Source organism: Podarcis tiliguerta (genome assembly GCF_965153285.1).
Source record: "Podarcis tiliguerta genome assembly, chromosome: 8".
Taxonomy (NCBI): domain Eukaryota; kingdom Metazoa; phylum Chordata; class Lepidosauria; order Squamata; family Lacertidae; genus Podarcis; species Podarcis tiliguerta.
This window is the reverse complement of record NC_139541.1, coordinates 16,099,919-16,112,374: the sequence shown is the minus strand read 5'-3', so window position 1 is coordinate 16,112,374 and position 12,456 is coordinate 16,099,919. Positions and strand designations below refer to the sequence as shown.

The 12,456-nt window shown below is 46.4% G+C and overlaps 1 protein-coding gene across 29 annotated transcripts in view; it reads right to left on the bottom strand.

Moving 5' to 3' along the window:
* The window catches only part of RERE (arginine-glutamic acid dipeptide repeats), a 340,996-nt gene that overhangs the window by 223,296 nt on the left and 105,244 nt on the right, over positions 1-12,456 (bottom strand). For all 29 annotated transcript variants that reach the window (XM_083453656.1, XM_083453669.1, XM_083453672.1 and 26 more), the window contains one exon: positions 3,036-3,506. In XM_083453656.1, coding sequence (XP_083309782.1) covers positions 3,036-3,360 — 325 coding nt within the window. In that variant the 5' untranslated portion in view covers positions 3,361-3,506. The remainder of the gene's footprint in view (positions 1-3,035; positions 3,507-12,456) is intronic.

Below are 12,456 nucleotides of genomic sequence, written 5' to 3'. Positions count from 1 at the left end.
CTCTTCTATCCGAGGCTCTTAACTCTTCTCCCTGTCCTGTCTGCAAGTTTCTTTTAGTGCCAAAAATTAAGTCCCAAAGGGGATGGTAAAATTTCCTTACCACCCGCCAGTGCTCGATGGAAGGGGGGGGGACTCAGCTTGTGCCATAGAACCCCCCACCGCCCACTTAGAATCCTGAAACGCCCACTAGTAGGCAGTAGGGACTAGATTGTCAACCCCTCGATTAGAGAGATAAGCACACCTGGGGCAGGCTTTGCCCATGTTTCCCACTAGGCCATCCAAAGAACTCTGGTGCTGAATCTGATGAATCAAGCATGGAAGTGACTACCAGAGCGGGGTGGACTCCTCCTCTTGAATCAGCATACAAGCCTTCCAGGAGTAGGAGGAGAAAAGGAGGGGATGGTGCAATGCACTATTAAACAGAGGCCACCTTCCATCCTGGATGGAATTACAAGTGACAGGTGTCTAATGGCCTGTGGCAACACTACACTCCCAATTACGGGGGGTTTCTTTCCACCTGAGGCAGTGATCCAAGTGACCTGAACAACGTAGTGTATTGTTAATGCTTTACAAAGAAGGAATATGGTGCAGAGGCAGTGTTTGTTTCCCTCAGACTTTTACAAATAATGATCCTGAGCATTTAAAGAGTGCTTTGGGGGTGCCATGTTCACAGGCACTGTAATTTGTGGTGCCCGATTCAAAGCACCATATACCTTGAAATCACCCAATGTGGAGGGAAATCCAAGGCAGGTTTGGTTTCTCTTGTCGAATCCCTTCCCAGCCCTGCTGTTAACTGATCAGGGCTCCAGAGATATTATACAGCAAGCAGGAGAGAGGGGTGGGAGACAGAGTTAAATCTCAGCACCTCCATGAAAGCAAATCTGTACCAGAGATGGGAAGACCTTTTTGGCAAACAAGGGTGCTAATTGTTCCTGATTTTAGAAGGCAAGCTATGCCTGCAAGCAAATAATCTCAATTTCAAGTCAGGTTCTTCAACTGCAGTAACACACACACACCACACCACGGCATGGTCACCACTCACTGCTGTGAGCCTGAACAGCTGCTCTTAATGCGCTCCAAGGGCTCTTGATCCTCTGACCCCAAAAAAGTTCGGCTGCCCCAGCCCTGACCCCTGCTTCACACAAACAAATGACTGAATGGCTCTCGGCAATGGCTTGGGAGTATAAAAGAGTGGAGGCAAATTAACTGTAGGGAATGTATGGCGCTCCAGATGTTGCTAGGACTCTAACTCCCATCAGCCCCAGCCAACATGGTCTATGGTCAGGGATGGTGAGAGCTGCACTCCAACAACTTCTGGAGGTACACAGGCTCCTCCATCCCTGGCTTACTGAAAAAGCCAAGTTCTATCCACCCAAACATCTAAAAGAATATGCTGTTGAGGGTCCGCCAAACCTCTCTAGGGAGGGAGCCCCACAAAGCTGGTGCCATTACTGAGAAGGCCCTGTTTCTAAGGGATGCATGCTGAGCCATCAATGCACCACAAAGGACTAATTAGGGGGGAGGAAAAGCTGTGTGTCAGAAAGGAACTAATATACATTTCACAAGTTAATATCTGCACTGTAGAGTTAACCGTAGCTGGCAGAAGAATTTGCCCCGGTAGGGGAGCAGTCTTCCTGACCCCATTACATCTACCCTGGCCCCAAGGCTATCAAGCTTTACCCCTATCAACCCCACAGGACTAGGGCAATGCTATTTCCAGGTAGAATTCAGTATGCACAACTTAAAAGCTACAAGATTTGCCTGTGACTCCACACAAGCCCAGAGCGTTAAGCATTCTATCAACACAACACATTAGAAAAATTGTTTCTGGTGATTTATTTCCATCGGTGTTTTCCCCCTCTTCTTTTGAAAAGCACATCAGTCTTTCCTTCCCACAGCGCTCTTCCAGCATGCCAATGATTTTTTTTTTAACAGCAGAGCAGATGACAAATATAGTAGCGCTTGTAAGCTTGCTCTTTTGATAAGAGAATCAGGAATAAATACACACATCCTGGTGGAAACAAGAGCACTGCAAGTAGTCATGGAACTGGAGCATCCGCTACCCTGAGGAGCGGTGAACGCCCGCCTTAAAGGCAGCAGGTTTGGGGCAATATTAAAAAGACAGATAAATGGTCAGCTTAATGGTTTGTTTGTAACATGCCCTTACTTTTAATTCTACAAAAATGCAATCATTTTCTTTGTATAAATATATATATATATAAATAAATCATTGGGTGTTTGTGGAACTTGTACAAGTTTCTTCTCCTTGCCTGCAAAACCTACCATAGACTCCCCCCCCCCCTGCATCTCTCTGCCCTTATAGCCCAGCACACCTGCGACCTTCACTCACCCAACTCCATCACCCTTAGACATCTGAAGGTCTCCTGCTCTGTGTAACAAAGGCATAGGTAAACTCGGCCCTCCATATGTTTTAGGGCTAGAACTCCCATGAGCCCTAGCTAATAGGACCAGTGGTCAGGTATGATGGGAACTGTAGTCCCAAAAGATCTGGAGGGCAGAGTTTGCCTATACCTGGTTTAACAGCTCCACTCTCCCTCTCATACTGGCCCTTATGGCTGGAACAATCTCCAGAATGTCCCCATGGGATCACCTTTCTTGCTTACTTTAAATCCCTCCTCAAAAAGCCTTTTAGTGAAGCATCTGCCATAGCCCTCAGTCCCAATACCCTACTGTAAGCAAGCCAATGTTCATTTAATTTGAATCATTGCATATTATTTCCTGGTTTACCCCTCCTCTGTTCACCTTGCATTTATTTTTAAATAGCAAGTCCCAAGAGATAGAGATCAGTTGTCTCATTCTTCTTTAAAGCACCACATGTGTACAAGGTGCTACATACACAACAACAAAAGTCAGTTCCTGGTGCAACAGAGCATGCACTGGTCAAAATTATCCATTCAGCTATGGCAGCAATTTACATCCCTCCCTCCCCTGTGAACTTCAGCCAAGAAAACTAGGCTGGGTAACACAAACACAACATGTGGTTTAGATTCCAAAGAGTAGGATCTCTCTCTTACCTCCAGGTCTGTAGACCACATCATCCTCTGTGATGAAAGAGGTGATTTCTCCATTGTCCGTTCTCTCATAGCGAGATTTCTTCTTGGGGGGTTTCTTCTTGTTCTTCTTTGTGGACTCCTCTGTGGTGGCGCTGTTGTTGTCATTGTCCTCGTCCTCACTGTGGTCGCTCTCCGCGTAATTCTTGGCTCCGCCTTCCAGGGTGCAGCTCCGACGGGGCCGCGAGTTCTCGCTCTCCCGTGCCTTCTCCCGCTTGTCCCGCTCTCGGTCTCTGTCCCGGTCCCGGTCCTTGTCTTTCTCTTTGTCCTTCTCTTTGTCCGCTGTCATGATTCGCCAGGTGCCTTCTTCTGTCCTCTCACGGCTGGGCCTCCGTGAAAGGTAGACAGTGAGCCTGGGCTTCAGTCTTCTGAATTTCTCACTCAATTCCAGGAAAAATTCGACCACTCCAACAACCCCAGCGTTTTAAAAAGGCTCTTTGAAAAGGAGGGGGGAAAGAAAACGTTAGCCATCGGAACTCTTCAACAACTATCTCAACTTCTTTCTAGGGAAAGATTAGACTGAAATATCAGTATTAAAGTTGGTCCAGGCCACACAGCAGGACATTCAAACAACAGCCCCGATTATGCTCTAATGCCGTGCTTTCTTCTCTACACACAAAGCATGGCTCCTCTCAGACTTCCCAGCGCTCTCACACACTTATGTACAGCCACTTCCATCAAACATGACTACAGTGTCCCAGAACATTCATGGCAACATTGGCAGATGAATATGATAGACTTTTTGGAGCTGGCCAACCTGACCGGAAGAATCCACGAACAGAAAGAGGAGGAGTACCAAGAAGAATGGAAGAAATTTAAGGATTGTTTAGTTAAATATTCTAAGATAATATAAGTAGTACTATTTGTGAGTACCAAATTGGCTTAGGAGTTAAATGTTTTAAATTGCATAACGCTATGGATAGAAGTGAATATGATAAGAAATATGTTAATTGATTAAGTTAATTTTATTGAAATTAATATTGGAAAACTGCTACAATCAGTCATATGGAACCTCAGCTAAAGGGATCTGAGGAAGTCATTTAACAATGGTAACAAAAGTGGGATTATAATAGTTAGGATAAACGTTGTATTTTTTTGTTTTTTATACTGCAATGTTTTTTCTTTTTTGTCGTTTATGTTTGTCATAAACATGAAAATCAATTAAAGAATTGAGGGGGGGGGAGAACATTCATGGCAACATTATGCCAATGAAAGAGCGGGGCTACACAGATAGCAGCATGTTTGATTGTTGTGGCGGAAGCTGCTACTGAGAGCTATGGGACAAGCAAACGTGATGTAGAATGTGTTGTCTTGTCCCCACAGCTCCCAGTCTCCTGCAATCATGAGGTCCTTCACCCACGCACATCCAGCCTGTCGTGACAACAGTTCCTTCACAAATATAAAAATGTCATTTCGAGAAAAAAGGATTTATTTATTTATTGCACTTCTTAATTCTCCCACAAAGAAAGTGACTCAAGGCAAGTTATAAAGTATTATAAAAAGTAAACCCAGTATAAATCCAAAACAAAAACCTAAAAACACATCCAGACGTATGCAAAAGGTAAGCCGAACACATCCCACCCACTGGAAATACCTGATGTGCTCCAAATTTAGGGTTGAAAGCTTGGGTAAGAAACAACACTTGTACCTGGCACCTAAAAATAGGGATGGTGCCAGATGTGCCTCCCTGGGTATAGCATTCCGCAAGTGGGGAAGCCACCAATGAAAAGCTCGTTCTCATGCCACCACCTTCTCCCCCTCCCTTAGAGGAAACACATGGAGAAGGGCTTCAGATGACAAACACAGGGTCCTGGCTGATGTATTTAGGAAGTGGTGGCCCTTGAGCTACTGGGGTTCTGAGCCACATAAGGCTTTTTAGGTCAAAATCAGCACTTTGAATTGAGCACCCTATATTAATGTACTCTGAAATTCAAGTGTGGTGGGTCACTGGACCAAACAAGCACTGAGGTGCACCCTAATGACAAAATTTACTTTAAAGAGAAAAAAAGGTAAAGGTAAAGGTACCCCTGCCCGTACGGGCCAGTCTTGACAGACTCTAGGGTGGTGCGCCCATCTCACTCAAAGAGGCCAAGGGCCAGCGCTGTCCGAAGACACTTCCGGGTCACGTGGCCAGCGTGACATCGCTGCTCTGGCGAGCCAGAGCCGCACACGGAAACGCCGTTTACCTTCCCGCTAGTAAGCGGTCCCTATTTATCTACTTGCACCCGGGAGTGCTTTCGAACTGCTAGGTTGGCAGGCGCTGGGACCGAACAACGGGAGCGCACCCCGCTGCGGGGATTCGAACCGCTGGACCTTTCGATCGGCAAGCCCTAGGCGATGAGGCTTTAACCAACAGCGCCACCCGCGTCCCTCAAAGAGAAAAAAAGAGGGGTACATAATTAACAGAGAAATATTATGAGCTCAGGTGAAGCAAATTGCAGAATACATATTGACACAGCCATGGAAACTACAGACAACAATGATATCCAGGCTCACACCTCTCCAATAAGCCACACTGTTCTTTCCTGCACACAAGACTGCCATCGTCTATGAATGATAGCTGAGTGAAGAGGAAGAAGACTTTGCAACTCAGCCTTCCCAGAGAGAAAAACAGCCTCTGTTCATAACCTGCTACATAAAATTGCCCGTCTTCAAGTCAAGGGAAGGGCTGTAATAAGGGAGCACTGCCACATATTGTTAAAGCCTCTTGTTCTCACGGTTTGAAGCTAAGCCTTTTACCTGACGACTGCTTCCCTGTCAATCTCCGGGCCGCCAATCTGGACTGACAGGTTGTGCATGACACGGTGGGGGGGGGGGGCTTTTCTGAGTAACAGCCAACAGAAAAGCTGAAGCTGGGCTAAAACTGCCAGCAGCTGCTGCCCTAGAAAGCCTTATGACTGAACAGAATTTTGCACCAGTTAAGGAATCCATCAGCACACTTCTTGAGCGAAGGCTGGAGAGTTACAGTCTCTTAACGTTATGTGCCAGTGCACATAGTAAAGATACACTGGCTTTTAAAATGAGAGTCTTCACAGACAATGGCTTTTTCCAGCAGCCATCTAGCCCTAATAAACTACTACCACTCCTGCTTAATGATTCTGTGAGTGGCGTGCTAGATTCTAGCAGAAGACAGCATTTTACAAAATGTAACTTATGTGGTGGCTAAGGGACTATGTCCCTGACACCCCTTTCACATATCCCCTCCCTCACGAGCTAGGTGGTCAGACGGCTCTCCCGGGATCTACAATAGCCTGCTGTATTGAGCACTGCAAGCACCCTGAATGCTCTAAAGCAGTACAGTGGTACCTCGGGTTAGGTACTTAATTCGTTCCAGAGGTCCGTTCTTAACCTGAAACTGTTCTTAACCTGAAGCACCACTTTAGCTAATGGGGCCTCCTGCTACCGCCGCGCCACCGGAACACAATTTCTGTTCTCATCCTGAAGCAAAGTTATTAACCTGAGGTAATATTTCTGAGTTAGCAGAGTCTGTAACCTGAAGCGTATGCAACCTGAAGCGTATGTAACCTGAGGTACCACTGTATATAAATGCAAAGTGTCCGTATTCCTGCCCAGCCCTGGAACTTGAAATCTCCTCAGTGGAGGGAGGGAGGACTGGACCCTCCAGCAAATATCTAAACCTCAGAAATTCTGAAGAACTGCTGGGTCCAAACAGCCTCGCACCAGGACTGAAGGTGACTATACCAGCTGCTTGGGTTTTTGGCTGGCACTCAGACTTCCCACTCCCCATCTCCTCCAGAGCCACAGGATCCAATAAGATGGTGAGTCAAGCAGAAGCTTCAGGGCCACCAAAGTGCCCAGGGCAGAAAGGGGAGTGAATGGAAGCACACAGCCCAGATCAGGGTCTGGTTGAAAACCAGGAAGGGATGGAGCCTCAATTTCCTCTACAAGTTCCTGGTCTGAGCTACTTCACTGCTGAAGCAAAACCCCAAACTCCAGCCTTCCTGAATTGGCGGAAATAGGCAGCTTCATAGGCCATTTTTAAAAAAATCTTGCTCAGCATTGTGTACTCTGGCTGGCAGCAGCCTTCCAAAGTATCAGAGATAGGGGGCAGGCTTTTCCCTTCACCTGATCCTATTAATGAGAAGATTGAATGTGGGACTTTTTGCATACAAAACATGCTCTACTGCTGAGCTATGGTCCATGCCCTAAAAATAAAGCAAGATTTCAATCTTCATGGTTCTCAATACAGAGCGGATTTACAGCTGAAGCTGCCTTAGACCATCAGTCCAGCAAGATTCAACCTACGCCAAATGGCAGCAGCTCTCCAAGATGTCAGATGAGTCTCTCCCAGGCCTAAATGGAGACTGAAGCTGGGAAGCTTCTGCATGCAAAGTTTGAGCTCTGTTGCTGAGCGATGAGCCTCCCTCTAAGTGTGTGTGCAGCTATACAGTCACGTGGGAAAAGGCTAGTGGGAACTGGCATGTTCACTCCTGGGGAGCCGGCGGCAATTGGTGTCTGCTAGAGGAAAAAGGAAGAGCAGCTGACATCACAGAAATAGTTGCCTGCTTCCCTCATGTCCCATCCATGTAGCAGACGTAGTTATGTAATCAACATACAGGACTGCGGGAGTTGTTGTGAAAAGCTTCATGCATATCGCCACCCCCAGTTCCTTTGAGAAAAGGGCCACGTACAAAAAAAATAAAAGAAGAAAGCTGGGGGGGGGGTGTAAAAAGCACCAATTGCAAGTGAGTTTATGTGGAGCAGGGAGTGGAAAGAAGATAAATTGGGGGGCAGGGAGGCAGCAAGTCTTGTTCCTGAAATACAGTGGTACCTCGGGTTAAGTACTGTAATTCGTTCTGGAGGTCCGTTCTTAACCTGAAACTGTTCTTAACCTGAAGCACCACTTTAGCTAATGGGGCCTCCTGCTGCCGCCGTGCCGCCAGAGGACGATTTCTGTTCTCATCCTGAAGCAAAGTTCTTAACCTGAGGTACTATTTCTGGGTTAGCGGAGTCTGTAACCTGAAATGTCTGTAACCTGAAGCGTATGTAACCCGAGGTATCACTGGCAGTAGCTTCGTATTTTTCCAGCCAAAAGTTTACGTCCCACACCAGGAACAGCTGACAGCCAGATTAGGTGAAGTATCCCACGACCTCGTGCCATTAGTGCAATGATTTACCCTTGAACAATGAAACTCCCCCCACATCTCCTACCCAATTCTTCTCCAGAAAGGGGGGGGGGATGCAGAACAGATTTAAAGGGTGTAAGGGGGGAGGAAAGTTCCATTGTGTAAGGGAAAGTTCCATGGAAGGAAAGGCTTAGTGCTGCTTTGGGTACAAGCCTGGAGTTCTGACCCAGACTTTAACCCACGTTTTACAGCCTGCCAGCTCAGCAGTGCCAGGGTTGTGCACAGATGTGCAAAACCACAAAGTTTTACCACTGAGAAGCTTTGGAAAGCTTTGCCCATGTTATAAATTCTCTCCACTATAGCCCCCCACTGTCTATTATCATGTGCTGACTAAGCACAGCTTATCAGATGAGATTGGCTAGGTCCATGGGCCATAGTAAGATTTCCCACCTTGGAGAATATTACTTATCATGTTTGTGCACTTTCCATAAAACTATATCCACATCTAATGCTTAAATGCTTGAACCTTTTAAAAAATGCAGAATTTTTCAAAAGGCTAGGTCAGAATCGTACGGTTGTCAGGGAGCCAAGGGTCATCTAGTCTAACCCCCGGCAATGCTAAAGTTCGTTTAGAATGCTTATACACCTATCAAGAAAGGAAGGAAGGAATGTTCCAGCTCTGTGCACCTGAAATCTTTCCTCTTAGACCCTGACATTTTAAAAGAGAGAAAGGCAGCAAGCAATTCTTACGTCCCCCCACTGATGTCTTCTCCAGACCATGACAACATCTAAAGAGACAAACTGACTTTGCTGTTGTAACTTGAGGGTTGAGGCTTCAGTTTCTCTCTTTTTCCTGAATGAGGGAAACATTCCAGGAAGACAGAGGTTCTCAGCTCTTTCCCCGCTCCTCAAGCAGCTGCAATCATTTCCTTTGACAATTTACAAGGGGGACTCTCATGCATATAGCAATAAAGATATTATGTGATCTGGAAAACCTTTGGTACCAATCACATTTGGTACCAAATTTCAGGGACATAGTGATGAAAAATTTGTACACACATTACTTATCTACCAGCTGCGGCTTAGTGACTGCCTAGTTTGCATAATTTACCAGAGTGATATACCAATATATTCAAATGTGAATGTAACACTTCAATTCACACAGCATTTTTCAGGGCGGCTCTCCATACTTAACTTGCGCCTGTGCCGGTTGAGAGGCTGGAGACCATCGCAAGAACGCTCTCTAGGCATTAAGGCTCTCGTTCAAATAACCTCTCAAGATTGATTAAACCCATCTGTCCATGGTTATTCTTATCCACAAGCTCAAATTCCCAAGGGCAAGTATAGGCAAAAAAAGAAGCAGTGAAGATTTGGATGCAAATATTTTGCTTTCAACTTATGCACATTCTCATTCTGCTACGTTTTTACGGGTGTGGTGTGAGTAAAACATCACGGTTTCCCCAGCACTTTACCATAGACCCTAGATTGGTTGTGCCTGTGCACTGAGATCCAAGTCAAATAGCTAGATCAGGCATAGGCAGCCTTCGGCCCTCCAGATGTTTTAGCCTACAACTCCCATGATCCCTAGCTAACAGGACCAGTAGTCAGGGATGATGGGAATTATAGTCCAAAACATCTGGAGGGCTGAAGGTTGCCTATGCCTGAGCTAAATGGTTAGGTGCTCTAGTGGTAAGTAAAGGAAGGAGTACCCAAGAGAAGGAAACTAAAATGTCATGCACGAAAATGACATTGCTCCTTTGCCACATACAGTTTGCATTTTGTCCCATAGGGATGGCGGGGGGGGGGGGGGAGAGAGAGAGAGAGAGAGAGAGAGAGACCAAAAGCCACCGAGCTCCTTGTTAATGAAGCAAGAGTGCTTCTCTGCCAAAAAGTAATACAAGCATCAAGTTTGTGGACAACTTAGAGGGAGAAGAATGATAGGGTGTAAATTTTACATTGTAAAAAGGGGAAATTGGTCTTTAGCTGCTGATACAGACCTCCACACAAACACAAACACATTGCTCATTTTAGCTTTCTAATGAGGCACAGATCTCTTCTCGTGGGAGGAGTATGAATACTGATTCCTGTTATTCTGAGGCCCAGGGACAAATCTATTCTCCAAAGGAGCAATAACTGGCCTCTCCATTACAAGCTCAGAGGCAAGAAGGGCCAGCGATCATGGCAGGAGGAGCAGAGGGTGTTACAATGGAACTTGTTGGCAGCCCTTGCAAGGAGATGACTCTGGCTTAGCACCTGCCATACTTTCTTCAAAGTGTCATCCCCACAAAACTGTGTGCTGACCAAAGGACAGAAGACAACGGCCAGAACACCAAAAATGACTGGGAAAGCGGCAAGATGCCTTGGACTAGAGGGAAGGCACTAGGAACACAGGGCACGGTCAATGTTAAGAATGCAGGGACCAGCATCACGAGAGACAGAGAGGAAGCACACAAGGATCTTGTGATGAGACAAGTTACTGAAGCACTAGAGCAGTGGCTACAAGGCACCAGTTCATGGAGCTCTCGAGGGAGCAGCTCCTTTCTGCTGGTTTAATCCTCATCAAAGAACTCTAACAAGGCATGCAAACAGCAGTGACTAATAGGGGATGTGGCTAGATTGGATGCCTTTCTGAATCCGCTTCTTCCCACTCCTTAGGTAAATATCTAACCGACAGCCCCTTTCCCTCACCCAGCAGTAGGAGTGCCTGTATTTGAGGATATGCCCCTCCAAGGAGGTGCTGCTTGTGAGCCACTGTGTTCATTTCCACCACCCCGCCTCTTCTCCCTCCTCTAACCCATCCTCACAGAGCAGATGGCACTGCTCAACAGTATAATCAGGATTAGTCCCAACCTTTATTAATTAAACCAGCAAAATGCCTGGAAAGAACACCAGCGCACGGCAGGAGCTCCTGCTCCCGGTGACCCCCATGTCTGGAGCAAGAAGCTGGTTTGGCACCCTCTCCATTGTATCCTTTGCTGCATCTCATTCTGACCCAAGCATGGTACCCATTATGCATGATTCCTGAAGTTAAGCAGGTCAGTGCCTGGACAGGAAACGGCCTGGGAACCCCTTGTACACCACCCCTAGTCTTCATCGTGTCAGAAGGGTAGAACAGAAATAAAATATTTTTCTCCATGGAATTCAGTAAGAACTGAGCTAGCCCTCATCTGAATAACAATACCCTAAGACCTCTCTCTTGGTCCTGCTAGAGCAAGAGAGGGGGGTCGGGACCTTTCAGCCTGGTAGGCCAGATCTGTATCTTCCCCCATCCCAGTGGGCCAATTCTGGCAGATGAGCAAGACCACCTACCTATCAATCATCTGATAGGGTGGGCAAAGATACTGCCCAAACAAGACTGAATTCCCCATGCAGGATCAACCCTGCATTCTGCAGCCATGTCTCTGTGGAAAAGATGATTGTAGCTTCAGAAAAATGGCGTCATGGGCCAAATGAGGAGGCCTGGTGGGCAACGTTTGGTCCATGAGCCAAATATTTCCCACTCCTGTGCTAGAATCTGATTTAGGCTCTTGCACCCTTGCTCTCCAACCATGCAATGTCAGAGATGGGGTGATCAAGCTCCCTTAACCCCAAAGCTGCACCAAAGCAACAAGAAAGCCTTCCTCTCCTCTTCTTTCCAAGGGTGGTATCAAGGAAGCGTCGAACACACCTAGCCACCTCTGTACCTGCAACAGAGACCAAGCAACTCTTCAAGGGATGGAGACAACCTTGTCTCTTGTCTCTCCACAGCACAGAGAAGGACAGCTCAAATTATCAGATGTGCCCAACATGCAACTTTTTGTCAAGAGCAGGAGGCAACATTTAGAACTCCCTGAACGTAAGTGGAATAGACAGCTCATGGCTAACTGCAACCAACATGTAATTAGCCTCTGTCAAACTGCTGTGTGTGTGTGTGTCTGTTCCATTTCCTGAAGCACCTTGTCACCTACAACTAAGCTAAGGCAAGACAACGTCCAAAACCAGCTACAACAACAGGATGCTTCCACTGCAATAGTGACTTAGTGTCAGACCCCCATTTTTCCATATTAAATTGTGAAAGGGCCACCTACAGCTCTAAGCAATTTTTCCAAGCATTAGGATGTCAAACAAAGGACCAAGGAGTCTTATTCTCCAGAACGTTAAGAACCTCACCCAGGAAACTCTGGCTGGAGCCCTGCAGCAAACAGACAAAGCTTTTATTATTGTTGTTGTTATTTAAAAGATATTTGTAAAACCCATGTCTATAGGCCTAAACAACTCCTGAGATCCAAACTGCAAGCAGACAACAACTACTGATTGTA